The 27087-nt window shown below is 62.7% G+C and overlaps 14 protein-coding genes across 14 annotated transcripts; 5 read left to right on the top strand and 9 right to left on the bottom strand.

The window, feature by feature from the left end:
* Window positions 1–595: 595 nt before the first annotated feature.
* On the bottom strand, window positions 596–1016 carry Q8F55_006359 (uncharacterized protein; the record flags this gene model as incomplete). Its single annotated transcript, XM_069354820.1, has 2 exons — window positions 596–925; window positions 963–1016. 2 exons carry the CDS (start codon window positions 1014–1016, stop codon window positions 596–598), a joined length of 384 nt encoding a protein of 127 aa, XP_069206891.1.
* A 480-nt stretch (window positions 1017–1496) lies between these two features.
* Window positions 1497–1908, bottom strand: Q8F55_006358 (uncharacterized protein; the record flags this gene model as incomplete). Its single annotated transcript, XM_069354819.1, has 2 exons — window positions 1497–1811; window positions 1864–1908. 2 exons carry the CDS (start codon window positions 1906–1908, stop codon window positions 1497–1499), a joined length of 360 nt encoding a protein of 119 aa, XP_069206890.1.
* Window positions 1909–2347: 439 nt separating this feature from the next.
* On the bottom strand, window positions 2348–3044 carry Q8F55_006357 (uncharacterized protein; the record flags this gene model as incomplete). The annotated part of the gene is made up of 2 exons (XM_069354818.1): window positions 2348–2944; window positions 2979–3044. 2 exons carry the CDS (start codon window positions 3042–3044, stop codon window positions 2348–2350), a joined length of 663 nt encoding a protein of 220 aa, XP_069206889.1.
* Window positions 3045–3283: 239 nt separating this feature from the next.
* On the bottom strand, window positions 3284–3655 carry Q8F55_006356 (uncharacterized protein; the record flags this gene model as incomplete). The annotated part of the gene is made up of 1 exon (XM_069354817.1): window positions 3284–3655. One exon carries the CDS (start codon window positions 3653–3655, stop codon window positions 3284–3286), a length of 372 nt encoding a protein of 123 aa, XP_069206888.1.
* A 976-nt stretch (window positions 3656–4631) lies between these two features.
* Q8F55_006355 (uncharacterized protein) lies at window positions 4632–5150 on the bottom strand (the record flags this gene model as incomplete). The annotated part of the gene is made up of 3 exons (XM_069354816.1): window positions 4632–4647; window positions 4801–4970; window positions 5004–5150. 3 exons carry the CDS (start codon window positions 5148–5150, stop codon window positions 4632–4634), a joined length of 333 nt encoding a protein of 110 aa, XP_069206887.1.
* A 561-nt stretch (window positions 5151–5711) lies between these two features.
* On the top strand, window positions 5712–6871 carry Q8F55_006354 (uncharacterized protein; the record flags this gene model as incomplete). The annotated part of the gene is made up of 2 exons (XM_069354815.1): window positions 5712–5790; window positions 5844–6871. The coding sequence occupies 2 exons, from the start codon at window positions 5712–5714 to the stop codon at window positions 6869–6871; spliced, it is 1107 nt and encodes a 368-aa protein (XP_069206886.1).
* A 362-nt stretch (window positions 6872–7233) lies between these two features.
* Q8F55_006353 (uncharacterized protein) lies at window positions 7234–10413 on the top strand (the record flags this gene model as incomplete). Its single annotated transcript, XM_069354814.1, has 3 exons — window positions 7234–8527; window positions 9045–9582; window positions 9912–10413. The coding sequence occupies 3 exons, from the start codon at window positions 7234–7236 to the stop codon at window positions 10411–10413; spliced, it is 2334 nt and encodes a 777-aa protein (XP_069206885.1).
* A 1401-nt stretch (window positions 10414–11814) lies between these two features.
* On the top strand, window positions 11815–13148 carry Q8F55_006352 (uncharacterized protein; the record flags this gene model as incomplete). Its single annotated transcript, XM_069354813.1, has 2 exons — window positions 11815–12582; window positions 12873–13148. 2 exons carry the CDS (start codon window positions 11815–11817, stop codon window positions 13146–13148), a joined length of 1044 nt encoding a protein of 347 aa, XP_069206884.1.
* A 153-nt stretch (window positions 13149–13301) lies between these two features.
* On the top strand, window positions 13302–13916 carry Q8F55_006351 (uncharacterized protein; the record flags this gene model as incomplete). The annotated part of the gene is made up of 1 exon (XM_069354812.1): window positions 13302–13916. One exon carries the CDS (start codon window positions 13302–13304, stop codon window positions 13914–13916), a length of 615 nt encoding a protein of 204 aa, XP_069206883.1.
* A 904-nt stretch (window positions 13917–14820) lies between these two features.
* On the bottom strand, window positions 14821–15279 carry Q8F55_006350 (uncharacterized protein; the record flags this gene model as incomplete). Its single annotated transcript, XM_069354811.1, has 2 exons — window positions 14821–15005; window positions 15039–15279. 2 exons carry the CDS (start codon window positions 15277–15279, stop codon window positions 14821–14823), a joined length of 426 nt encoding a protein of 141 aa, XP_069206882.1.
* Window positions 15280–15659: 380 nt separating this feature from the next.
* On the bottom strand, window positions 15660–18602 carry Q8F55_006349 (uncharacterized protein; the record flags this gene model as incomplete). The annotated part of the gene is made up of 1 exon (XM_069354810.1): window positions 15660–18602. One exon carries the CDS (start codon window positions 18600–18602, stop codon window positions 15660–15662), a length of 2943 nt encoding a protein of 980 aa, XP_069206881.1.
* Window positions 18603–19326: 724 nt separating this feature from the next.
* Window positions 19327–20308, bottom strand: Q8F55_006348 (uncharacterized protein; the record flags this gene model as incomplete). The annotated part of the gene is made up of 2 exons (XM_069354809.1): window positions 19327–19372; window positions 19407–20308. The coding sequence occupies 2 exons, from the start codon at window positions 20306–20308 to the stop codon at window positions 19327–19329; spliced, it is 948 nt and encodes a 315-aa protein (XP_069206880.1).
* Window positions 20309–20579: 271 nt separating this feature from the next.
* On the bottom strand, window positions 20580–26095 carry Q8F55_006347 (uncharacterized protein; the record flags this gene model as incomplete). The annotated part of the gene is made up of 2 exons (XM_069354808.1): window positions 20580–25157; window positions 25193–26095. 2 exons carry the CDS (start codon window positions 26093–26095, stop codon window positions 20580–20582), a joined length of 5481 nt encoding a protein of 1826 aa, XP_069206879.1.
* A 309-nt stretch (window positions 26096–26404) lies between these two features.
* HTZ1 (histone H2A.Z) lies at window positions 26405–27010 on the top strand (the record flags this gene model as incomplete). Its single annotated transcript, XM_069354807.1, has 5 exons — window positions 26405–26500; window positions 26555–26577; window positions 26630–26736; window positions 26788–26924; window positions 26960–27010. 5 exons carry the CDS (start codon window positions 26405–26407, stop codon window positions 27008–27010), a joined length of 414 nt encoding a protein of 137 aa, XP_069206878.1.
* Between the last annotated feature and the right edge of the window lie 77 nt (window positions 27011–27087).

Here is a 27087-nt window from a genome sequence, read left to right as displayed (position 1 = left end):
CATAAGTATGTTCCCAGGGGGCGACTGGTGAGTACGACTGCTCGTGCCATTGCCTCGTGCAGTCACATTCGCACTCACATGGAACCGTCTGCGTCGCACGCGGCCAGTCAGCCCTTTGTTTGCAGTTGATTTCTGGGCAGTTGCAACGACCGACCGAGCGAAAGTGTCACGCAATGGTCGCAGCGCTTTGTGTTCGGAGATCGGTCGTCCCCTGTTGGATACATTCACATTGGGGACTGGCACGACAATGGTGCCTGCAGACGAAACGCCACATTGCCACACCGGTCAGCAGACACCGAACATGGCTGCTGGCGAAAGTTTGCACACCTCACCGTCGGCAACGCTTGACCGAGCACCAACTTCCTTAGTCCTTGGCTGGATGTGTATTTGCCCGAGCAACGGATATGTGGGTATGTGTCAAAAGGAGCCGCTCATTCAAAATAAGCTAATGGCGTCAAAAACAAAATAAAGAAAAAGAAAAGCTCGTCCCAGCCTCCACATCTGACTGCAAGAGCGAACCTGCTCTGAGGTTGGCACAAGTGGGTGATGCAACACAGCGATGCATCAACACTATACCATACTTGTGACGGCCCGCCTACTGCAGAGCGTGGCGGAGATTCTGCCTGACGAGCATGACCTCGAGGAGAGAAAGCTGCTGCACGCGGGGGCGGGACATGGCCTCAACGACCGCGGGGAGCAGGTCACCGAGGCGGGTCGCGTACTCGATGTAGTCGTCGTTCTCCTCATCCCCGCCGTCGCGGACCTTGGCGATACGGTGCTCGAGCAGCAGGGCCAGCTCTTCGAGCGTCACGGCCAGCGGGTAGGCGCCGTCGCCGAGGCGGCGGATGTCCTTGGCCATCTTGGCGCCAACGGCGAGGTTGCGAGAGAAATCCTCGTCCGAGGCGGCCTTGATCGCCTCGATGAACTGGTGTAAGCGGGCTCGAGGGGAGCGGGGGGCGCACCTCTTCCTTCTGGGCAGGTACGGGGTTGACTGCGGGCGGGGTCGGGGTGCTCATACTGTCGTGGGTTGGGTGCTTGTTGGGTGAGCTTTGGGGATGGGTTGCTTTATGCCTTCTACTGGGGGCCAGGGAGCAACATTAGGGGGGGGTTGTGCACCGAGTGTGAGGTTGAACAATGAGTGCGACACGAAGGTTGCAACTCATGGTGTGCAAGGTGACCAAGGACGAGTGTGGCTGTCGTCCGACCACACGAAAGGATGATATGAAACCCGACTCCGACAGCCACCTCCCTGGCCCCGCTCCACAATCCCTGCACTTCAGGTAGAAAGAACAGACAGCAGGGGCACAATGGAGTATGGGTCATCCTTTGCACTGTCGATCACACACTGCATGGTCCACAGCGGCCAATTTCACGCTCCATAGGTCTCTGCCAAGGTGACTTCTCATACCACGCCCCAGACGAAAGAACTCAAAGGACAGAACTGACATCGGTATACACACTGTAACATTCATTGCTACGGTGTCGACTACTGTGGGCTACATGAGCATCGTGAGAAGACGCATCAAAGTGGGCGTCGGCTGAACCAGCTCGGTCTTGGCCAGCGCCGCCACGGCCTCTCGGAGTCTCTTGGGGCCGAGGCAGATGCAAATGACGCACAGCTTGTCAAACTCGGCACGGTAGCCGACAGCACAGCAGGCGATGCGGTGGCTGAGCACAACACAGACTTCATCGAGGTCCATGCCGAGGAGGATGTCGCGCCGTTCGCTGGCTAGAAAGGCATTGACCTTCGCTTGGACGAGGTGTAATACGACCTTGAATGCTTCGTTAGGCTCATTGGTGGTGTCCGTAAGCTGCATGTGAGACTTAGGTATGTCGGACTGGTGGAACGACGAATCCACTTACACCCGAGGGGAGGAGGGTAGTGGAGAGGTCAATCGGGTTGGACATGGTCGAACGTGAGGGTTGGGCAAGAAAGGGGGGGGGGGGGGAGAACGAAGGCTTAAGCTTATGTATCTGGGGCACAAAGACGAAGAGGCAAGAAATGTGATTCACCCCAGGATGATGAAACGCAACGGTGTCGACGATCATTCAGCCCCGTGGCGTATGTACCGTGAAGTGGGTTGGGGGCGAGGCTTCGCTGGCTTGGGAAGGGGAGCTACATATTGTCTCCGTTCAGACCTCGGACTTGCTGGAGCAGGGGGTGTCGGGTGACCGTTCACGGACAGATCAGAACTCGGAACTGTTGGCTGTCTAAAGACATAGGTACACACGGTGAATCGACATCGAGGCACTTGAGACAGCGGTGATGAGTGGCCATTGGTTACATGATCTTCCAGGAGCCTGCTGTACATGCGAGGAGCCCATGTCAACCCTATGTAGCCAAGCACTACAGGAACTCCTGAAGCATCGCCATGTGCTCGGGCGGGAGTGGACCCATGGGCGGCCTGACGAGCTCGTCGATAGCCTGAAGGAGGCCACTGTGTCCGAGGCGCATGCACAGGCCACGCAGTTCGCGGTGGTCCTCCTCGCTGCCCTCTGCCGCGCCGAGGAGGCGGATTTGGAGGAGGAAGACGACGTCCTCCAGCCCCACCGGGATACGGGTGAGCTGGGCCTTGATCGGCGCGAGGTCGGACTTGAGGTCTTGGACTTCGGTCCTGATAGCCCCGATGTCGTCCTTGATGGTGGTGAGGTCTTCGGTGTTGGCCTTGAGCTTGAGTTCGTCCTTGAGCGCAGTGACAATTTGGACACCGGTCTTTTGTGCGTTCAGAGCATGGTTATCGGTAACGATAAGACCCTCCATGAGAACACGGATACTTTCACGGTTCTGATTGAGGATGTTGGTGACTGTCGCGAGCTCGTTTGTCACGGTGTTGAGAGCTGCGACGCTGGCCTTGTGGGTCTTGATGTCCTCGACGCTCGTCTTGAGCTCCATGACGGTTTCCTTGAGAGCCTCGTGCTGCTGCATTAAGGTAGCCATCTTGCGCTGCTAGGTCAGCCGAGTAGGCACAGCTACTTACCTCGGCCGTCCTTAGGTCCGTAGCAGCGCTGATGAGCTTGCTCGTCTGGTCGACGGGAGTGGGCATGGTATATGTGCCTAGGTTGATGGGGCATGAACGGCGGCGAGAGTTCACGAGCTTATATGCTATGATGAACAATGGAGCCCAATTTGCTTGTGCACATAATGCTGCGTTCTTCAGAAGGGTGAAGCGGCGATCCGTTGAGTTGGCACGCAAGCGCTTTGTTCAAGTGGCGTGGGGGCGGGACGTGCCTGCCGAGGAACGCCAGTGCGAACTTCAGAATTTTACATGCCCACACAACCCCATTAAAAGTACGCACACATCATCTCCATCTGCTCTGATGACGGCTGCACCAGGTCATTCATCGCCAGCTCCGTCACGACCTCGTGCAGCGCCCGCGGGCCCATCAGCTCTAACAGGGCGCGTAGCTGGTCCCGCGCCGCCCGGCTGCCCATGTTGTCGAATGCGAGGGCGAGGCTGAGGAGGACGACCGGGTCGGTGAGGTATGTCGCTGCATCGCCGTAGCAGCGTGTTGTGGCTTGCACGGCGTCCACTAGTGCTCTGTTGGCCGGTGCGCTGGCGTTGAAGCGCCCCACTTCGGCATTGTGCGCGTCGACTTCGGCCTTGACGTTTGCGAGCAGGCCAGTATCGCTGGGGTTGGTGCAGAAGCTGAGCATGTTGTTCTCTAGCCGCGCCTTGATGCTGTCAAGAAAAACGACGTGCGCATAGAACGCCTGCCGTTAGCAAGGAGAGGCGGGAAGCTCACGATCGGCGCGTTGTGCAGCGTTGCGTCGGTCCATGGCTCGAGGACGCCGACGATGGTGTCGGGGGGTAGTGTGGTGTCATTTGGAGAGGTTTTGAAGATGGTGAGTGTCGGCACGCAGGACATTGGGTTGCTCTGCAAGAGTAAGAGGTGAAGAAGCCCACACGTGAATCAGATCACAAGTCATCCGAGCACACCAAGAGAGGGAATGGTGAATTCCTCGTGACATCTGTTGCCGGTGGGAGAAAGATTGAGAGCATCTCCAAGCCACCCCAGCCACTCCAGTGCGTTGGATGGTGGTCTCGAGTGTCGGTGTGCGCGTCATTCTGTATTTGGATGGGTGAAAAGTGCAATTCCCATTGGGAGATTGGTGGACGGACGTCCGCGACGATCCAGTCGTTCTGGACCCATCCACCACTGTCTGTTCTCATACAAGCAATTAAAACACGATGGTTCAGTTACTCCGACTCAGTACTACAAAAATGAACGTACAAACCGCCGTTGCTCATAATTCATGAGGCCGGGGACTCCTGAAACCCTTCGCAGCACCCTGCGGAGCACGCGCCGTCCCATCGCCTGCAGTAGACACCGGAGGGAGTCGCGTGCCGCCTGGCTCCCGAGCGTGTCGAATTGAAGTGCGGTGCGGAAGAGGGCAGTCGGGTTGGTGATGCTCCTGGTGGGGTATACCGCCCACAAGGCCCGGATGGCTTGTGCCGCCATAGGACGCTGTCCTGGAGTGACGGCTTTGAAGCGGTCGTGTTCCGCATTGTGTGCGTCGCACTCGGCGTTCACCATCTTCCTGTCGGATTCGTGTTGACGATACATGAAGTCGTGTACCGCCTTCTCGGCGTACAACTTCGATCGGCGAAGAAGGCAATCCTCGAGTTCTTTTAAGAGCCCGTCACGCTGGCTCGTGAGCTCCTCCACGTCCCTCATGTGGGTTACATAGTCTTCGTAGATGAGCATTGCCTCTTCAATGCTTTTCTGGGTGTCCGGGTGCATGCGGGCTTCCGGGGCTTCTTTCTCCTGGCGACGAGGGCCTCTTGCTGGGCCACGTACGTCCTGCCCCGGGCACCGCGCTCGTCGAAGACGGCGCTGAGTTCCTCTTTCTGTGCCTTCCAAGACTCCGCATGACGAGAGAGGGTCTCTTTCCGGGAGTTGAGGTCGGCCACAGCGGCGTTGAGACGGCGGCCTTCCGCGCGTGGGAGAGGGCGGTACGTGCTGGGGAGCTGGAGTGAGCACTGCGACTACACTGAACGAACCTTGTAGCGGGTGTAATCCGAGTCAAGTCCACGGCGCTTCGCGATTCCCAGGATGCGAGGAAGCTCCTCGCCGTCGACGGGGGCGATACCGGAGGGTGACACGATGATGCTGAGGGTTGGTGTCGGGTAGTGGGTGGTGGACGACATGTTGAGAGTTCTGGATGGAGTGGTGTAGAGAGTGGAGAGTCATAAAGTGAAGAGGGAGAGCAGCGGGGGATGGGTTGAGTGACTGGGTTCTGGGAGGAGCGCACGGCGCGTGGCGGTGTGTATCGTGTGTGGGCGCCGTGTGCACCACACACACAACACGAGGCTCGACCCTGACCGTGGAAGCCCTCCCACCAGTCGTCATTGGGTGCTTTGAACCACCTCATCAAGCAGACCTCTTATTATCGGAATTTAGAGACCGCCCCGATGCATTGCACTCTTGATTGTCTGTGCAAGGATGTGCAGTTGCAGTGTTAATGGTGGCCACAGTTCGTGCCACCAAATGTTGTGACGGGATCAAAGTGAGCCTCCACTCAGTTGCATGACTCTGCGCCTCCACTCACGCGTCACTCGTCGCCGCCGTCGTTGTTGTTGACACTTTGCACTTCTCGGCTCGCTTTGTCATTCAACTCTTCACTCATATGGTTTGAGCCACCCCTCTCACGCCTCCCAACACATCACGAAGCCCTCTATGCCCACCTCAACGCACAACCGTCGCGCACCATGACGAACACGTACAAGAAGCGCAAGACCCCTTACACTCGTCGGCCCGGTCGGCTGGGGAGCGGCGTCGCCAGCGAGCGTGAGTCACGCGAGACACCAACCACTGCCCCGCGGCTGACGTCAACACGATAGACGAGTACTTCCTCAACCAGCTCAATATCAAACTCCATGATCCTGTTACCACCGAGTCGCTTCGCGACCACCTCAGGCACGTCCTCCACTGCGTGACTAAGATCAATCGGTCGGCAGTCGGTGGCAACTGGAACAATTGGATTATCCAACAGTTCCTCAACTCACTTCCACAACACCTCGCCCGCTCGCTGCTCCACGAGTGGAGGGCCGGCACCAAGGAGACCTGGGAAGCCATGGTCGCTCTCACATTCAAGAAAGCACGCCACATGGCTCCCGACCTCGGACTGGATACCCCGGGTTCGACCAACGGAGGCACTTCCGAGGTTTCCAACGACACGGGCTCCAGTATTCAAACAGCAAATTATAAGGCCCAGCGACTGCGAGAGTCCAAGAGCGCGCGCAACACGTCACTCGGTACAACTGAAGCGGGTGCTCGTACCCCGACGGCCACGCCACCCGAGGCCAAGCCCGCAACAGAGAGCGTCGCCACGGGCATCGGCGTGACGCCTGGCGGCTCATCCACGTTCTTCGTCTCCCAGTACGGCACCCACTCGATTGTGAACGACTATGCGCTCCTCATCAACAGGAAGCAGCTTCACCCTCCAGCCCTGTTCGCCCCTCCTGGCGCTGAGGATCACCCGGAGCGCTGCCTCATCAAAGCGACCTTAGTCGGCGAGCTGGTCTTCAGGCGGCCCAGCGGCGACAATATCATCATCCCAGAAGTGTACCTGAGTCACAAGGCCCGTCAAAACCTCCTCGGCAGTCACGCGATCACCGCCGCCAACTTCAGCTACGATGCCGAGAAGCACATCCTCACCCATGCGCCAAGCGAGACCCGGTTCCTTGTCGACGAGCAGTACCACAGCTTCCAGGTGCCCCACTTCGGCCCAGGGAAGTGCAAGCCTGCCCAGATGGAGGACGGTGTGGGGTACTGCCTTGACGTGTGCAAGGTCGAGCGGGACCAGGAGGAGGAGGGGAGGGCGCTGTCACCGACACCCGAGTTGAACGAGATCGGCGAGGTTGATTGAGGCGAGAGGTGCGACTTGCGCCCAGTGAGCAGCATTAGTTAGGTTTGTTTGTTGGCAGCCCGAGGGGCATGTATGTATGCATCAGCGAGTTCTCTCCCTGTACGAGCAGCTAGCACTGCAGACGGTTCACGAGCCTTGTGTCGTCGGATGCACCAGACAAGAGCCCTCCCTATAGCCTGTCTGGTGCGACTTGTGACCCGACGGAAGCGAAATCTGGCGCGTCGGAAAAGTGACGTCGGTGCGTCACCAACATTTCTTTTGTCCTCCCCTGGTCTTGACTTTCCCCTATCTCACCATCCATCACTTCTTGCACTCTCAATACCATATCCACCACCCACGAAGCAACAGACGTACTTTCCAGGATGCCCGACAAGCGCCCCAACGGTGGCACTTCGCGCCCCCGCGTCGCTCCCTCCTCCCGAGCTGGCCCCTCCTCACAAGCTGGCCCCTCAGCCCTTGCCTCGGCACCCATCAAGCAGCAACCGCCCAGCGAGCCACCAAAAGCATTCCTCGGTGCTTACACCAAGGCCCTCATCGACCCCATCACCATCGAGAAACTCGAGGAGCACCTAGACTACTTCGTGGTCGACAATGGGTTGATCAAGGGCTGGTCGAAGAGTGCTTCGCCGAAGGAGCAGGAGCGCGCCGTCGACCTGTTCCTGTCCACGCTCCCGCCGCACCTGGCGTTCTATCTCCAGCAGAGGTGGGACCGCAAGGGCGGTCGAACGTTCGACCAAATGCTCGACATTGCCGAGAACCTGGTCCGGTCGCTTCACGAGGCAGACGAAATGGGCTTCGGGTACACGCCCATCCTCCCTGAATGGTATGGCATGACGATGCCCAAGCTTGAGACCCCGGTTACGACAGACGCACTCATCTCTCATACCAGCCGGTTTGCTCTCCGATTCAAAGCCAGCAGCGAGCGGGACATGGATTCACTCGTGGACAACTTCCTCTGCAGGCTTCCCGTTGAACTTCGGCGGCGCTTCCACCGCCAGTGGATCAAAAGTCGGGTGTGGACGTGGCCCAAGATGGTCGATGTTGTAATGGACGAGTCGGCACGCCTGAACAGTCTGCCTTCGCCCCTCCCCAAAGCACCTCGCACCCAGAGCCCGCCTGTCGCCAGTTTCAATGGGCTGTCGATCTCGGACAAGCCCGCGACGGGTCCAGCCCAAGCCGAGCAGCAAGAGGTTCATACCGGCCTCGGCTCGCGTCTCTCCGGCTCATCGACATTCTTCATCGCCACTGGTGGTACCCACTCGGTAGTCAAGGACCAGGGCCTACTGGTTGATGTCAAGAGGCTAGCCATCCCAGCATTATTATCGACCCCACACCTCGCCGCACCAGACCCGGCCAGAATGCTCTACGCGCGTCACATCGGCACACTGCGCTTCTTCCTCCCGGGCCCCTGCACTATCGATATCCCTGGTGTTTACTTCTGCCCTGAGGGACAATACAACGTCCTCGGCGTTAACGCGCTGTCCCGGCAGCTCCTGCAGCTCGAGCTCGCGCGCGGATCAGTGACTCACAAGGGGACGAGGACGACCTTCCCCCTCAATAGCGACCACTTGCCCGCATTCGATGTGCCCCATTACGGTCCAGGCTTCTGCCGGCCTGTCAGACTCAAAGAGAACGGCCTCTACATGCTCAGCGTGTGTAAGTATGAGTGGGTGGACGGCAAGTTGGTCCACGCTACCGCCAAAATACGCAGGGCGGATGATTCCGATTCGGAGGAGCATTCCGATTATGATTCTCATTCTTCAGAGGATTGGACGCGCTACGTACACATAGGTTGACGTTGATCACGCGCCCGGAGGAGGGGCATTGTCATTGTGGTCGTTGGCTGAAGGCCCGCGGGGGCGTGCCGCATGTTGTTGCGTAGTGTGAGCCTCAAGTTGTTTGCTTGGATGGGATTCGGGCAAGTCCGACGACTATCGAAGGAAGCGAAATCCGGCGCGTGCGCGTCACAACACTTCTTTGTGTCCTCGTCGCCTCTCCTCATCCCACATTTTCTCTTACTCATCCACTTACTGCACTTACATTCTCATTTCCACCTCACAGGAGACGGCTGCACAACCCCGGATGTCCGACACGCGCGCCAACCACAGATATTCGCAACCAGGCGGAGCTCCCTCATCTCAAGCTGGCTCTTCCACCTTGGCCCTCGTCTCAGCTAGGGCCCCTCAGCCCGTGCCCAAGCCATGGGGGTGGCGAAAGCCATTCCTCGGCGCGTACACCGGGCGCCTCGTCGATCCTGTCACCGCAGCGGAGATCGCAGATTTCACCGAGACCTTCGTTGTTCGCAACGGGTTGGTAGGGGACTGGCTGCAGATTGCGTCGGCGGATGAGAACCAAAGCGCTGTCGACATGTACTTGTCCGCTCTGCCGCTGCGCCTTGCGTCGCAGTTTCGGACAGAGTGGGACATCGAGGGTGGGCGAGCGTTCATCCATATGCTCGCCATTGCCACCAACGACATCCAGCGCCGCGAAGAAGCTGTCAGGCTCAATCTGGAGTACGAGCCGAAGGTTCCCGACTACCGCATCAATCTTCAGGCCCCGACAATGGCCGATTTACTCAACACTCTAATCCGCTACTTCGACGTCATTGTCCTACCTGGGAGGAAGCGGGGCGCCGCGAATCACGGGGAGTCAACCGTGAACATCTTCCTTCGCAGACTCCCCGATGTCCTTCGGCAGCGTCTCAAGGCCGAGTGGGTCGTGGGCCATAGCCGAACGTGGCTCAGGATGGTCAACATTGCGCTCTTCGAGGTGGTGCGGTTGAGTTGGTCTCCCTGGCTTTTCCCGCCTCTACCTAGCATTGAGCGGGCCCAGAGCCCGCCAGTCTCCACTTTCACAGAGCCTGCGATCTTGATCCCACCGCCGCAGAGCTCAGCTGTCACCATTTTCACTGGGCCTGCGATGTTGAACCCACTGCCCCAGGGTCACCAGCCCCCCTTGTCACTGGGCCTGTGATCTTGAACCCACCCGAGGAGCCCCCACCTCAACGGCCTTCCAAAACTCAGCAAGAGCTGCCTGTTAGCACGGGCCTGGGCTTGAGCCCCTCCGGCTCGGCAACCTTCTTCATCTCTGGGGGCACTTGCTCGGTGGTCAAGGACCGGGGCCTGCTTGTCGACATCAAGCGGCTGGCCATCCCCGCGCTGCTATCATGCCCTGGCATTGAGCCCGACCAGGAGCGCATGACGCCCGCGCGGCACAGAGGCACGCTGCGCTTCCACCGCCCTGGGGCCTCCGACATTGACATGCCCGACGTATTCTTCTGCCCCGAGGCCAAATTCAATATCCTAGGCGCTGATGTGCTGTCCAAGGTCAACCAGCAGATCCGCGGCGACGTCGCGACGATGACCCACCAAGGGACGACCACGCGATTCGCGCTGAATGGCGACAAGCTGTTCTCGTTTGATGTGCCACACTTCGGCCCCGGCTTCTGCCAGCCTGACAGGCTCGACAAGGGATACTGGCTTAGTGTGAACAAGTTCGGTTGGTTGGACGACGACGGGAACTTGGTCTACCCAGATGCTTAGGGCTGTCGATACACCTGAAGCACATGCTCGTTTTGGGAGTTTGGGAGTTGTATGGGCCGGACGGCTGCCTCCAGTACTGTATTGCATGCATTTGCGCGCATTGTCAAATAGCGGGTAACATGCATCACTCGACCAGCCTCCAATGCACCTCCAACCTCAACCTCGCTCCTTCTCGAGACCAGGCACTTGCCCAAGCCCGACCACAGCTTCGCACGGCACGAGGCAAAGACAAACACAGCCCTGGAGCAGTGGGAGGGGTAAAAGTCCCCCCCCAGGAGGGCCCTCCCATTCTCCTGGGGTTCTACAGTGAACCCAATATGGCCGGAGAGCATGTCCGAGCTCGCGTCAGGAGCATACAGCGCCGTAATGTGGGCAACGGGCTCGCGAGGTGCGTGCCCGATCTCGAGGGTGCCGTAGTGGCGTGCGACGACCACGCAGTCACCAGCGGAGAGGACAACAGGTAATGCCAGGCGTTTGAGGTTCCCGAGAGCTTCCGTGCTGTTCACAACTCCGATGGGGATGATGGGAGCGGAAAGGGGGGCGGGGTTCGCGGTGCGGCTGGAGGCGCTAGAGGAAGGCGGCGAGGGTGGTAGGTGTGGGCTGAAGGTGGTTTGGGAAGAGGAACCTGGGAGGTGCTGGAGGTGAGGCTCGGTCGTTGAGTGCGTTGGGTGAGGTTCGGTCGTTGGGTGCGTTGGGGAGCGCCTCGGGGACGGCATGTCGCGCGGTGGGGGGCGAGCGGCGCGGTGCGGATCGGCGGAGTGGTGCCGTTGGGGACCGCGGTGCGCTGCTTGCTGGGAGTCGGCGTCTTGGGTGAGTAACATGAGACCGGGGGTATGGGTTGGAATGAGCATTGTGTTTGTGAAAGGCGAGGAGGCGAGAAAGGTGCGAACAGAAGATGAAAGGATTGGCGCGCCACCACTTGTGGCGTGGGGGACATGATTCGGCTGGAGGATGGCTGACGGCGCGGCACCGGCTTCGGGCTTCTCGCCAGACCAGTGAACAATCCGCGGCACACACATACATTCGGGGCAACTCTGCATGGATGTATAAATCCGTCCTCACATGTTCCATTACCACCCCCTCCTCTCACCAACATTCACAATGGAGCAAGCCGCCCCTCCCAGCCTCCCTTCCTTCCTACCAGTCCTCTCCCGCCCCCTCCCGAACAACTTCACACCTAAAGACCTAGATGAACACCTACGCAGCTGGACGCGGGCTCTCAACAGTTTCCGCGACTCCGAGGTCGACAACGGGCCAGAGGCGAGAGCGACCGCGTTCATCAACACGCTCCCCCGCCAGTTCGGGGACGCCGTCTTCAAATTGTATACGTGGCGGCAGGCAGCGCCCCGAAACAATGGGCACTGCGAGCTGGCCCACATCCTCCATATCACAGTCGAGTACATGCAGAAGGGGGTGCCCTCCCCGGCTGAGGTGTCGGCGTTCGACCCGGATTCGCCCGACGCCATGGACGGCACAGAGCGCTGCAACTGCCCCAAGGCGACGTGCAAGTTCTGCGCGTCGCACTTTCATGCAGTAGAGATATGCCCGGAGCTGCACTATGTCCGCGAGCTCGAAGCTCTCAAGTATGTCAAGCATCGCCCGTGGTCTCCTGCGTCCGGAGCCGCCTCTGCATCCAACTCAAGCTCGACCCAGGCCTCGCCGCAAGTCTACACCGGCACCGGCCAGACGAGCACTGCCCGCGGCTCGTCGACCTTTTTCGTCGTCACTGGCGCGTCTCACTCGCTCATCAAGGACAAGAACCTGCTCAGCAACCTCAAGCGCCTTCCCACCCCGGCAATGTTCCACCCGGCACTCCTCCGCCCCAATAGCCCGGCCGACATCACCATGCTCGCCGAGCACGCCGGCACGCTGGCGTTTCGTCGGGCGGGCCAGCCGTCAATCGAGATCAGGGATGTGTTTTGGTGCCCCGGTGCCGCGTACAACATTCTCGGCATGGACGTCATCGGCACCGACGAGTGGCGCATCAGCTTTGGAGATTGGTCGCTCAGCCACCTCCCGACGGGTGTGCGCTTCCCTTTCTCATCCCCCATTGTCGCTGCATTCGACGTGGCGCATACCGGTCCGGGCACCGCGCAACCAGTTGTCATCGGCGAAGGGGATGCGTTCGCGCTCGGTGTGACCCCGTACAAGGTTGTGAATGGGAAGTTGGTGAGCTGGTAGTCGTAGGCATGACGTCGGCGTTCGCCCACCATGTTCGATGCATCGAGTTGACTCTGAAAAGACGCTGTTCCGAGTCAGATATCCCGTTGGCAGTGTTCTTCGGTGCCGTTGAGGTGAAACGCGCCACAGGGAGCACCACGCCACATGGAGCGTGCCACACCGCCACCGCGCACTGACCGGCCAAGGTGACTCGATGACGCACCGACCATCCTTCTCGACTTGTCCATTGCTCATCCACTCTACCTCCAACAGCACAAGCCGTTCCAATGGCCGGGAAGAGGCGCCGCAGAACCTATGCGCGACCGCCAGCGCTCGACAGAACCCTAGGCCATTACTTCGAACCGGACGAGCTCGAGGAGCACCTCGAGCCATGGCGGCCCGCACGAATGGTCTGGAACGGCGGTCCGCTCGACGACAACCCGGAGGACCACGTCTGGGCGTTCCTCCGCACCCTCCCCCAGACGCTCTGGGAGCCACTCTTCCAGGCCTGGGACTCCGGGCACGAGCTCACGTTCGCCAGCCTCGCGATCGTCATCTACCTCGCGGCGCGGTAGATGCGCGCCGGCGGCCCCACCGATGCGGAGATCGCCGCGGTCCACAAGCACCACGGGGACGCGCTCAACGGCAAGGAGCGCTGCGAGTGCGGGGACGCGTGCCGTGTCTGCGCATGCCACTGCCACGAGAGCGAGGACTGCCCCGAGCTCGCGATGGTGCGCGCCCTCGAGCACGCGGGGTACGTCCAGCCGCGGCCGTGGGTTCCTGCGCCGCATCCCCCGTGCCGCCGGGTCGAGGGGAAGGACGAGAAACTTCGGGTGCACACCGGCACAGGCGCGGCCGGGGAGTTTTGTGGCTCGTCGACGTTCCTCGTGTTCGACTCTGCCAGAGTGTCGCACTCGCTCGTCAAGGACAAGCACCTCCTCGTCAGCGTCAAGCGCCTCGCCCTACCAGTGGCATTTGTGCTCCGCTTTTTCGGGGATCGGCCACCACAAACCATCGTCGCGCGACATGTCGGCACGCTCGCGCTCAACATCCCCGGCGAACAGCCCATCGAGGTCGACAACGTCTACTTTACTCCGGAGACGCCGTACAACTTGATCGGCGACGCTAAGGACTGGACGTCCTCGTGCATTTGCTGCCGCATCGAGCACACTCACGTGCCGACGGGCGTGCGCTTCCGCTGCCGCGAGGGGAGCACCCGCGCGATTGACCTGCCACACTCGGGCCCCGGGTTCTGCAAGCCTCTGCCGGTGGGCGAAGAGGTGCCGGACGACCTGCGGCTTGACCTCTATGAGCCAGAGGAAGCCATGGAGACGGATGAGTGAGATTGGCGGAGGCGTGGGTACATGCGGGGCATGCAGTGTGTGTCATACGGCGTGGACACAACACATGTCTGCGGTCAGGGAATCAGTGTAAGGACGGGGAGGGGAGCATGGTTGTGACGAGACCCCGGCCCCTCCTGGCCGCGCACTTGTGTCCTCGCTCCCAGCACTTCCAGCGCCCCGGGAAGTGATCGTGGGCTCCGACCAGCCTCCAGCCTGATGATCGCAGCTTGAGGGTTGTAAGGACGGCGTGTCCTCCATCAGCGCTCCCGGAACAGCTATCCTCGCCGCAACCAGTCTCCAGCCTGGTCGGTTTAGGAGTCGGTTGGTCTTAGCGACGGCTCGTCCTAGCCACCGACCACTCCAGCTCGGCACTGCAGCCAGCTCACGCAGCACTAAGAAGGCAAATCTGCCGCCAGTCAGTTTGCCCACGACCTCCCAGGAGAGGCCGTGCCAGCCTCGCTCCGATCCGCCAAGTCGCCATCCTCGCGCCGCCGTCAGCACTCCGGGAAAACAACAACACCAGGGGAGCTTAGATTGAAGGATCCTGAAGTGACGGTCACGCACTTCCATCACAGTCTGAGGAGAGGGACGAGCCTAGCGCATATGGTCTTCGGGGCCAAATACCCCTCTGCGAGCTCCAGGAGTGAGCCCACCGACCTCTGCTGCCCGGACACGGGATCAAGAAGCCGCCTACACCCCTAACCGCTGCTACTCCTGGAGCCCATGGGGTCAACGATCCCAGAGCCTAGCAGATCCCAGTCTTCACCAGGCACACCCCCAGGAGGCCAAAACCCAGACACCTCACGGAGAGTGCATTTCGCGCTACTACCGCCCGCTCGTCATAGCCAGCCTTCCCGCTTCTGCAGGCCAGGAAGGCGCCAACTTCTCGCCCCACCAGTTCACCTCAACGACGCCCAACCACCTCCCAACCCCCCTCGGTCTCCAGCGACTCCGGGACGCCGTGGCTGCCATCGGCGTCCTGGTCCCCCTCCACCCGCTCCACATCTTTGATGCCCACGAGAGGGGACGCATCGCACTTCCGGGAGCGCCGCTTTCGCGCCTTGCGCTTTTTCTGGGGCGAGGGAAGCGCTGGGGTCAGCACGAAGATGGATGAGGACCTACCTGGGAAAGGCTCCGGCATCGGGGTACTCCCCTCGGCCGCGGCACTCCCCTCGGCTGTGGGAGCAGTCGTGGGGACAGGCGTGGGGAGCGCCGGCGGGGGCGGGAGCGGCGCCCAGCAGCTCGGGGGGCCGGGGGCTTGCTTCAGGCGGGGCGGGGGAGGCGGGGCCGGGTCCTGCGACCAAGCGCGGAGACCTGGGGGTTTTGCGGCGCCGGGCGGGCGCGGCTTGGGCGTTGGGGGCATTGTGGTGGTGTGTGTGGATTGGGATGGGCGGCTCGCGTGCTGGCTTATGAGGAGTCCGCCGGCCGGCCCGGTGCGACGGGCACTGCGTGGCTCAGCATTGTCTCGCAGATCACTTGCACAACGACGCTCCGAAACACATGTGTGGGCAGGGGTCTGGCAGCTCGCACTGGTTTGTTCATTCATCACACGCCATTGTCCGCCACACTCACAAACCGCCACATTCACCCCCACACCACTCTCGCACATCCCAATGCATGTACATGTCACGTCGTGCTACAAGTCCAAGTCCAATTGTTGCTGCTGCGGGCACCAGGCTGCATTGGCCCACCGTGTCATCTCCATCGTATCACCCATCATCCATCAACTTCCCACAGCCCTACTTACTTACTCCGCGACTGGCGCGCCGCCTCTAACTGGCTGATGCGCTCGCGGATGCTCAAAATCGCGTTGGTGCCGCCGGGGCGGCTGGACACGACGGGTGCTCGCGTCGCCGCCGTGCCCTGCTGCAGCTTTGACACGGTGGCCGACACGGTCGACGGGCGGGACGAGCGGGCCACCGTGGCCGCCGGCGTCGACATCGTCGTCCTCGTCTTCGGCGCGACGACCTCCCGCTTGGTCGGGCTGGGCGGGGCGGATAACTTGGTGCGGGCGAGCGCAACGCCCGCGCCGGGGGCCTGAATAGTCGAGTTGCGGCGGTTGGCTGCCGCACCGGCGTCCGCGAGTGGGCGCGCCGTCGGGTTCGCGGGGCGAGCGATGCGCTCGGCGGCCGGGGGCAGCGTGCGCGTGGTGCCCGCCGTGGTCGGGGGGCGGAGTGTGCGCGACGCCGCGGGGGTGATGGCCGACGAGGCGGTAGTCGCGAGCGACATGGCCGAGGCCGACTTGGGCATGCCGCTCGGCAAGGGGCGGCTCGAGGCGGGGACGGTGCGCCGCGTCGTGGGGACCGGGCCGGATGTGACGCGGGAGCGCGGCTCGTATCCCTCGCCCGACCGCGATATCGTCTTGGAGGCACGCGAGAGGCCAGTGTCGGGCTTGACGGTGCTCGACGCGCGGGACGTGGCAGTGCTAGAAACGCGGGATGCGGCGGTAGCTGCGCTGACTGCGCTAACCTCGCTGCCTGACCTGATCGAGCTGGCGCGGGAAGGCGAGTTCCGGGTGCCAGGGCGGGAGAGAGAAGCTGCTGTCGAGCTGCGTGATGGGACCGCCGTGCTAGTAGCAGCGCGGGACGACAGCGTCGACGCCGTGTTCGTCGACGAGCGGGACGTTCGAGACTCCGTACTGAGGGTGGTCGCTGGCCGCGACGACATGGACCGGACGGAGCTGCTCCGAGTGATGCCACCAGTGGTGGTGGAAGGACGGGCAGCCGCAACAACAACAGGGTCGCGCGGAACCGCATCAGCCCAGCGGTCCGGCGACGACGGCTTCAGCGTCGATGGCGCCAGTGTCCGCGTCGAGGTCACAGACTTTGGAGCTCGGCGCATCGTCATCGGCACGTCCGAGTAGTCGCGTGCGGCTCGGGGAGTGGTCGGGACGCGAGCGGCCTCAGCCTTGGCGAGGGTTCCTGCCAGCGAGCGCGTTGAGCCGGATGCCGGGAGAGGACGCGACGACAGGCGCTTGACGGGATCCGCGGTGACGGTGCTCGCTGACTCGGACCGGGGGAGGGCGCGCGCTGAGTCTGACCGCGGGAGAGCAGTATGCGAATCTGACCGCGGCATAGTCCTGAGCGAGTCGGAGCGGGCCATGGTCTTGAGCGAGTCGGACCGGGCAAGAGTTCGCGACGAGCCAGAAGCGGGGATTGTGCGCGTCGAATCGGAGCGGGTGATCGGTCGCGATGAGGCCGGAGGGAGGCTCGACTTGGCACGCGTGTTGAGTGCGTCGCGGGCGGTGCTGACGCGGGATCCCATCACTGGCGGCGCGCTCGACTTGACCTCGCGGCGTGGAGCCGGCGCGGCAGCGGTGCTTTCAGTATAGCGCTCCGCCAAGCGGCGGATCGACGTCGACGGAGGAAGCCCTCGGGCGGCAACAACCGGCGTCGGGGCCGTGACGCGCGACGACGGGAGAGGCGGCTTGACGGGTGTGGGGCGAAGACTCGGCGGGAGGACTTCGTCGTCGGACAAGTCGGCGAGCTCGAAGCCGGCGCTAGCAGCCAGGAAGCTCTCCTCGGTCCCGCTCGGGCGCTTGGGCTTGCTCGACTTGACGAGCAGCGTGCCGAGGTCGACCGTCGCGTCGGGGTTGTTGGCCGGCGTGGAGAGCAGGTAGGCGCGCGAGGATGTTGTGGTGCGGCTCGGCGTGCGCGAGCTGCGGGCAGGTGTGCGCTTGGAAGACGGCGTCGCGGCAGGCGGCGTGAGTCTGAAGCTCGCGCCGTCGAGAAGCACGGCGCTCGTGTCGTGCTTGAGAGGGCTGCTGTTCTTCGGCACAGTGAGGAAGGTCGACGCGGCGAGGTTGGCAGCGGAGCGCTTGGACTCGAGGCGGGCGACGGCAGAGCGGACCGGCGAGTGGGGTTTCGCCGGCTGCTCCGGCTCTTCCCTCAGCGCCGCGAGCGAGGTGCCCGACGACGAAGGGGCGAGGTTCCGGCGGCGTGTGACGGGCGCATCCTCAAACTGCGAGTCGTCGGCCTCGTCCTGGACGCGTGGGAGGCCGAGGGCCAGGCCCACACCGAGGCTCTTGCGGCGCTGGTGGTTGACCTCGACGGCGACCTCGAGCGCGTCGTACGTCTTGTCTCCGACGCTGCTGGCTGCGAGCGAGACGTCGTTGATGTCTCCGAGCATTGAGAATTCCATTCCACGGTCGAAGAGGGGCGACGACGTACGGCGTGATGGCGCGCGGTGGGCGCGCGGCGTCGGCGGAGTGGCGTCGGCGGTCGCTGGTGCCGACGCCGGAGCTGGTTCTGGCGCCTCTGCCACGCTCGTGGGCGTCGGTGATGGGCGCTGGGGCGACGAGCTGAGCGACGCCGCCGACTTGTTTGGCGACGCGGATGACGACGATCCATCACGCCCCTCGCCGCTGGTAAACACGTCCTTGGTGGGGGATGGGAGCGGCTTGGCGGGCGACGTCGAGCGCGCGCGGGCCGGTGCGGTCTTGACAGGGGATGCAGAGGGCATGGCCAGTGACGCAGGCTTGAGCGGCGAGTCTGGTAGCGCGATCTGGGCCGGCGACACCTTGGCGGGGGAGACGGGGCGCGACTGCAGGCTGAGCGGTGCAGGCCTCACCGGCGAGCGTACGGGCGACGAGAGCAGCTCCTCGACGCTCCACGCGCTCGCGTTGGACGAGGAGCGCGTGCGCGGGAGCGGCACGGCGGCGGGGTCGAGCAGGTCGGCGATGCTCATGGTGTGGGTGGGTGTGGGCTGTTTGGTGTTTGGTTTGTTGGGTTTGTGGGTTGTTGATGCGGGGGCGGGGGAGGGTCTGTGCGCTGTGGTTGTGGCCATGTATGGGGCGGCTGATATGCGTCGTTGAGAGATGGCGGCGTGCTGGGCGGCGCGCAGTTGCCGTGTTTGTCGTCGAGAGGGAGAGAGACGAGGAGTGCGTGATTGTTGACGTCGCGTCGTTGAGTGACTTTGCGGCGTCAAATCAAGGTTTCCAAACATGACCACATAAAAATCACGCGCGGAGGGGGAGACAAACAAGGTTCAAATGGGGCGTGGCGCGTCGCATTAGGATTTTGTAATGCGCCAAGTGGGGCATTAGGAGCGGGCCCGGCGACGCGAAACACGACACGTCCGTTCCACGGCACGTCGCCTGTCGGCATCGACGGCATGCACGGGCGGGGCGGGTCGTGGTCTTCTCGTCCCTCGCCTATCGCGGCATGCGGGCTGTTCGTCGCCGCGCGTAGACGGCGCACGAGGCAGGACATGAAGACACGACACAGGACGCGTCGCGCTGGCTCGCTTGCTGAGATAGCGACTGATGCCCTATCTCGGCACTGTCTCACTGTCTCACCTCCTGCACGCGAGCAGCCGGTAAGCGTACAAGTGTGTTGATGAAGGGAGATGAGATCGGGCCGCCCCCCCCACAGCTGCACCTAAGCCGATACACTTCTGACATCTCCACACTCTACGTCTTCCACTCTGGCGCCCGCTTCTCCAAGAACGCGCCCATCCTGGTCGTCAGCGACACCCACACACGCCACTCACCCCTCGCGCGCATCCGCCGAGCGCGCAAGCAGCGCCATCACGCGCCCCGCCCACCCAACAGCCTGGGCGTACCCGTCGCCTCCCTGCCCCTCGGCGTCGCGCAACCCAACCTGCGTCCAGAAAGCCCACTTGCCCATCGCTGTCGGCTGGCCCGGGAAGCTAGCGACGCGGCCCACGACCTCCGCGACGCGGCGCTCGAACGCCGCAGTCTCCGCCTCGGCCGCGACGTCGGGCAGCCCGCTCGCGACCGCCTCGGCCGGCGGGTCGACCACGTCGATCGCGTCCCGGAAGTCGCCGGCGCGCACGGCGTCCGCGGTCAGGAGCATGCGGTACGTCGCCGCGTTGCCGAGCCGGCGGGCGACGGCCGTCGCCGGGCTCGCGCAGGGCAGGCCGATGGTCGCGCCGGGGAGCTTGAGGGGCGTGCTCGCGCCCGCGATGGTGTAGTCTGCGCTCAGGGCGAGCTGGAGGCCAGCGGCCGTGGCGAGCCCCTGCACGCCGCAGACGATCGGGACGGGGCTCGCGCGGAGGAGGCGCATGACGTCTGCGCAGAGCGCGAACGTGTCCTTCACGCCGTCGCGGGGGAGCGCGGCCATCTCCTTCAGGTCGTGCCCGGAGGAGAAGACGGGCCCCTCGGAGCGGAGGACAAGCACGGCCGGGAGCTCGGCGGCGCGGTAGGCTGCCGCGTCGAGCAGCCAGGCGTACCGCTCCTCGCCGGCCTCGAGCGCGTCGAGCACCTCGGGCCGGAAGGGCGGGAGCGTGTGCAGCTCGCCCGTGGGGGACGTGAGCGCGCACGTCAGCTGGCTGTGCAGGCTGCGCAGGGTGGCCAGCGACAGCGCGTTGCGCTTGGCCGCGTTGTTGATCGTCAGGTAGACTGCGCGTGCTGGCAGCGGCGGGAGCGGCATGGCGGCGGTGTGGGTGGTTGACAAGTGTTGGAGGACGAGGTCGGCCGTCGTCAGTCGCACTCGGCACTCGGCTTGGCTCTCGGCCCCTCGGCTATGACCGGGGAGCTGCCGGCAGTCCCCACCCTCGCCACCCCACCCCACCCCACCCCACACCACCCCACCCGCCGTTCCACGACCTCATGCATGCTAACAAGAAGGAGAATAATACACGGTCTTTCGTCTGCTACGTCTGCTACGTAATTTCTATGCAATTAGCCGCCCCAGGCCACCCCTACTCCCCGCTCAGCCCCGCACACAGCTCGCGCAACCGCCGCACCAGCATGGCATGGTACGCGTCCTCCTTGCGCCCCTGCCCAATCGTCGCGTCGACGTCGTCGAGGCGGTCGAGCACGCCGCGGAGTGACGCCGCCACGCGCTCGAGTGACTTGAGGCTGGCCGCACCTGGGCCTGCCGTCGCAGCGCCCGCCGTCGAGAACGACAGCGACATGGTCGTCGGCCGCACCGTGCCGCTCGCGTCCGAGCCCGCGCCCGCGTCGTTGGCGTAGAAGAGCAGGTGACGCCAGAGCAGCAGCAGCAACGACTCGATCATGTTGTAGATCGTGCCCATGCGGCCCGCAAACGCCGCCTGCAGCTCGTCGACCGTCTCGACTTCAAACTGCGCAGCGAACGCCGAGATGTCCTCGGCCGCGGCAATCTTGTCGGCCACATCGTCGTACGAGTTTGACACATCCTGCGCAGCCTCGGCGAGGTCGGCGAGCAGCTCGACCGCGGCAGGGAGCGACGGTGCCGACGCAATGTACTTGGTTCCACTGGCCCGAGCAACGCCGGTAACGAACACCGGCTGTCCGTGGCCTGCCTTGAGGCCCACCGTCGTCGCACAGAGGTAGGTCAGGATGACCTGGTTCAGCGCGAGCACCTTTGGCCGCGCGCTCTCGGCATCGACGCGCGTCGCGTCGGCCCACTGCTTGTCAAAGAACTTGGCGGCGAGGGAGAGGACCGCAAGGTGGAAGGCGCCAAAGCCCGACGCCGAGCGGAGGTCCTCGGGGTTGACCTGGCCGACGACGAGCGTGAGAAGCGCAATGATAAGGCGCGTCTCGTCAATGCCGGGGACCGTGATGAACGCCTGGTTCTCGCGCAGGAGCACCAACAGGGACTCCTTGTGGGCGTTAAGGAAGCTGATGCCGTGGACGACACCGGAGCGGGTGTTGGAGGTGAGGATGCGGACCAGAAGCTGGAGAGCGCAGACCAGGACGCGGTGCTGGCGCTCGACAGTCTCGTTGGCGGAAACGTCGTCCACAACATCCTCGCTGAACGGCTGCACGGCGATGAAACCGCAGGTGGCGAAGGTCTGGAATACCCCAGCCTCGACCAGATCATCAGCGCCCTTGGGGGTAGCCGCGTAGGCGATGAGGAAGGCGAGCTTCGACTCGTACACCCAGTACGCGTGCAAGTGGTCGTGGTCGGGCGAGAGGCACTCCTGCAGGGCCATCTCGCGGTCCTTGACGCTGCGCACAATCTGGACGAGGTAGCCGCCCTGGGTGAGGGGCGCGACAAGCGAGCCATCGCCGAGGGACACGACCGACGCGAGGAGCGAGTAGCACTCGGTCTTCCACACGTCGCGCATGTCCATGGCGTCGCGGCAGAGCACCGACACGAAGCGGTCCTTGCGTGCGCCGAGCGCGGTGACAGTCACGCGGTGCAGCGGGCTCTGCTTGTCCTCGGGCACAAGCTGGAGGTACTGGCTCACTGCGGCGTACAGGTTGCCGCGCGCATTCTCGGTCGTGCCGGGGCGGATGACAGCGTCGACAATCTTCGCCAGGGTCGACGAGAGCCTGTCGACGGGGAGGTTGCTGCTGTCGATGACCGAAAGAACCGAGACAAGGGTGGTGAGCGCAACAAGGACGGCCTCGGCGAGGATCTCAAGCACACCCGGGGCGAGGTCTGCGGTCAGGCGGTTGAGGATCTCGTCGAGGAGCTCGAACAGGAGAATCTCCTGGCGGTCCTCCGACACTGTGTGGAACAGCATCGCAAGCGACACCTTGAGGGCCTCGAGCCAAGCCTGGAGGAACGAGCCCTTGGCGATGGAGATCTCCGTCTCGCGGTTCTTCATAGCGAGTCGTCTCAAAATGTAGTTGGCCTCGGCGACCATGGACTCGGCGCTGGTACCGGGGATAACGGCACCTTGGCGCTCAAGCTGGCGGCGGTACGAGCGCAAGGCGCGCGACAGCAGCTGGAGGTCGTACCAGTCAGAGTCGGGGCGCTTGAACTGGTCAAACGAGAAACCAGAGTAAAACTCGAGGACCTTGTTCTGCGCTGCCTCACCGGCATCCGTCTCGGTGAACTGGATGTCGACGGCCGAGACAAGATCGATGATGAGCGGCGGGCGCTGGTCCTCGTCCTCGCTGGCGTCGGAGAAGAGCTGGCCAGCGACAAACTCTGATGAAGCGCCGTGACCCTCGTACGCGAACGTCTGAAGGGCAACCGACGAGAGAATGTACTGCTCAAACTCGAGGTACGCGACCAGTACGCTGGCCGACGTCTCGACCTCGTCCGTGCGGGTGGCGGCGATGCCCATGCCCGACGTCTCGTGGGTCGCGGGAGGGCAAACTCTGGGCAGAGTGGCGAGCTGGCGGGCAGGGAAGGCCTCGTACGACTCGGCGTAGGCCATGGTAGATGGGCCGGTGACCGGGTGAACGAAGAGCTGGTGGAGCAGCTGGGCGCTCTTGGCTGCGAGCACAGGGTGGAGCTGGATGACAGGCGGGGTCGAGTTGAGCTGGTCGAGAACGACGCCCAGGCATGACAAGCGGGCCGTGGGCGAGCGAGGGTCCTGGAGGCCGAACTCGCGAGCGCGGAAGTCAAAGCCGAGGAGGAAGTGGGCAATGTTGGGGCCTGTCGAGTCGGCTGTACCGTCCACCAAGAGGTCGAGGATTGTCGAGCGAACAATGATTGGCAGCGAGTTGGCCTTGTCACCGCGGAGAACAGCCTTGGCCTGTCTCTCAACCTCCTCTGGTGAGAGGTCCTCGCCCTCAGACTCGAGGCGGACACAGAAGCCCTGGGCGATGCGGATCGAGTCGTCCGACGCGTCAATGACACCAGCGAGGCGGTTCATGGCCTTGGTGTACTCTCCACGGAAGACGTCGGTGGAGGAGAACAAGGGCGACTGGGCGAGCGCCTGGATGATCTTCAAGCTGACGAACGACGTTGTCAGGTCATCGTCGCCGACCAGGAGCGCAATGTTGGTGACATTGGAGAGGCGGTTCAGGAGGTAGTGGTCGAGCGATTGGAAGCCGAGGGGACGCCTGAAGCCGCTGGTCGATGCAAGGGTGAGGAGGAGCACGTCCGAGAAGACAAGCTGGATGTCGAGGACGCGGTAGTAGATGCGAAGGACGCGGAGGAGGCAAGTCGAGATGATCTTGGCACGGGGTTGCGAGACAGTCGTGGCGTGGTCGACAACATCGGCAAGCGGCGTGAAGATTGCAGGCTCGGACAGCAGCCTCAAGAGGACCAGGAAGCCTGGCTGGTCGGCCAGTGCGGCAGCGGTGCCGCGGGTAGGGGTTAGCAGGTCGGTGAGGTCAAATGACAGCAATGCCTTCTCGAAGAATCCCATGGCGGCGTCCAGCACCTCCCAGTGCTCGTCGTCACGGACGTAGCGGTGCGTACCGAGGAGCACCCTGTCGATAACGTACACTGCGCCACGGCGGAGCGCGTTGTTGACTCTCGGCTTGCTAGACGGAATAAGCGCCGTGAGGAACTTGACGTAGGCGCGGGTGAGGGGGTACTCGCCCGTGTCCTGCTCCCCAAACTCCATGCGCTGGATCCATCCAATGGGCGCCGGGACGCGGGATCCCTCGCGGACCTCAAGAGTCGGGTCGGCGAACGAGACGCGCTCGTAGAACTCGACGGCGCGGGCAACCACGTCGTCGTCGGCCGTGTCGCCGCGACGCTCGACAAACGCGGTGATGGCGTCCATGACGATAGCCTTGAGCGGGATGGCAATGTCACAGTTGACGAAGTCGAACAACAACTGGAGCGGGTGGGGCTTGGCCTGGAGGAGCGCACCGCGTGCGAGGGCCGATCCGCGCACAACGGTCGCCAGCAGCCTTGTCCAGCCCTCAAGCGCATTGTACTCATCCTCAGGCATGGGGTCGAGGGAGATCTGGCGCGAGACCTTGGTCGTCTCGAATAAGTGAGGCATGATCTCGGTGTAGTGCTGGTAGAACTTGAACAGCGACGCCCATGACAGACGCGTGTCCTTGAGCTTCTCGTAACACTTGGACGCGCACACGGGGCCGGTCGAGATGGCGGTGATCATGTCCCAGAAAGCGTAACCAGGGAACGTTGAGCGGTTGTCGAGGGCAACTGATGTGAATGACGGCTCGTCCCATAGCCGCTCCGCGCTATCTGGTGGCAGCCTGGTGTACACGACGGCGGTGAGGGTGAGGAACCCCTGGAAGTTTGTCGGTGGGGTCGTGGGGTTCGTCTGCGAGCGGCGCAGCCCGACGTCCTCCTCCTTGTTCTTGAGGTTACGGAGGAACTGGCGCTTGGCTGCAAGCCAGGTGATGAGGAGTTCGAGCTGCTGGTAAAAGAACTGGTTGTTTGCTGGGTCGGAGCGGGATGCGAGGGCCGTCGTGGGGTCCTCTGGCTGCCTGTCAAGGCTCTCGACAAGGCCCGAGAGGAACTGCAAAACGCCTGCGCTGATCGCGTCCTGGACGTTCCGGTCGGCGTTGTCGGCGGAGAGGCCGACCGACTGGGCTAGCGAGGGTTCCTCGCGGACAGCCGAGTGGTAGAACAGCGACCACTGCAGCTTGACGGCCTCCTGCAAACGCTCGACCTCAAACTTCTCGCCAAACTACCTGTCAGCGCTGCACGTTCAGTCCCACTCACGATGACGTTGGACACCACAAGGATAAACTTGGCATGGCGCGAGTACGTCGCGATGGTGTCGTACCGATGATCCCTGGGGTCGATCGATTCCAAAGGTTGTGTTGCCGCCGAGAACGCCGCAAACACAGCGGCAGCCACAGCGTCCGGCTTGGCACACTTCTTCAACCACTTGACAATCTTGACGACCTGGGACGTCTTCAACAGTCCCGAGTCGGCAAGGACGCCAAGGATGCCGGCGAGCCTGTTCTGCTCGGTTCTCAGCGCCGCGACGCGGAAGTTGATGAGGTCGAGCTGGCCGCCAGACGCGGGGGAGCGCACAAGCGCATCCAAGCGGACCTGGATGGCGTCAATCTGGTCAACGGCCACATCGGCGAGGAACCCAAGCGCTCCCTTCTCATCGAGCAGGTCCTCGACCCAGATCCTCAGCTCGTCGAACGGCTCGCCGACCTCGGCATCCGGCCCAACCGTTAAGCGCAGGAGCTCGCGCACGAAATCCAACAGCGCCTGGAGCGCCTCGTGCAGGATGTAGGTTGCGACCTCGGTCGGGGAGCGGCTGGGGAAGCGGCCGCGCTCCTGGACGGCGTGGAGCGCGAGCACAGCAGACAACAGGTGCGAGATGTTGAGCGTGTCGGCAATGTCGTTGGTCGTGGCGAGCAGCTGGTCCTTGACCTGGACCTGCACGCCATCCGAGTTGGTGACGGGCGAGTTGGCAATGGCCTCCTTGTCCTCGTTGTTTGGGGCTGGGAGGGCGGAGAGGGCCAGGATCCACGGGCGGGCGACCTCGAGCTTCTGGTACAGCCTGCGCACGAGCGACGTGGACGGCTGCGTCGCGACGAGCGACAGCAGCTGCTGCAGCTCTGTGAAGAGGGATGGGTCCCACTGCGCGAGCGGGAGCCGCGACATGTTGTTGGGTGGGGTGTGGGTGATGGAAGTTGGACAAGGTTGTTGGCCGCCTTGAACGAGATTTGTTGGTGCAACGCCAGAGTTGGTTGTCCGTTGTTCTTGAAAGTGAGGGCATAAAACGTGGTTGACACGTGGTGGAATATCTTTTGTTATTTGTTTCCCATTTTATCCCATCGCCCACTGAGGAAATACTCCCGCCCCCCCACCCGAGTCTGTAAACAAGACACGGCCGGACTCGATTGACCTCGTCGTCACTACAACATCGGCAACATTGACTTCCATCCAATCCACCCACAACACTAACACGACATGTCATCCAAGACCACGGGCGGAAAGGGAGGCAAGGCAAAGACCTCCTCCGAGACAAAGGTGCTCACCACGCGCTCCTCCAAGGCCGGCCTTCAGGTGAGTCCTCGCACCTTCCTCCTCGGGCCACTCCAGACACTGACTTCCATCCAGTTCCCCGTAGGCCGTATCCACAGGTAAATCGACAACTGCATTTCCCTCGGCAGCTCATCTGACGCGTACCCACAGGTTCTTGCGCAACAAGAACGCCAACAACGTGCGCGTCGGTGCCAAGGCCGCCGTGTACGTCGCCGCCATTATGGAGTACCTCACCGCCGAGGTCCTCGAGCTCGCAGGTAGGTCGTGCCGCCGCGTCTCGACGTGTTTTTTCGCCTTTAACATCCCAGGCAACGCCGCCAAGGACCTCCGCGTTAAGCGTATCACCCCCCGACACTTGCAGCTGGCCATTCGTGGCGACGAGGAGCTCGACCTTCTCATCCGCGCCACTATCGCCGGCGGTGGTGTCCTTCCCCACATCCACAAGGTAGGATGGAGCCCAGGACCTCGGCTGACCCCCAGAACCTCATTACCAAGCCCGGTGCGGTCAAGGGTCCCAGCCAGAAGAAGTAGATGTTGTCGTCTTGTTGAGTATAGCTGTTACCCAGAATCGTTTCTGCCTACCCGGCCCTCTGGCCGCATTTATTCGC

The sequence above is a fragment of the Vanrija albida genome (genome assembly GCF_041260175.1).
Source record: "Vanrija albida strain AlHP1 chromosome Unknown contig_5, whole genome shotgun sequence".
Classification (NCBI taxonomy): Eukaryota; Fungi; Basidiomycota; class Tremellomycetes; order Trichosporonales; family Trichosporonaceae; genus Vanrija; species Vanrija albida.
This window is presented reverse-complemented; position numbering and strand designations above follow the sequence as displayed.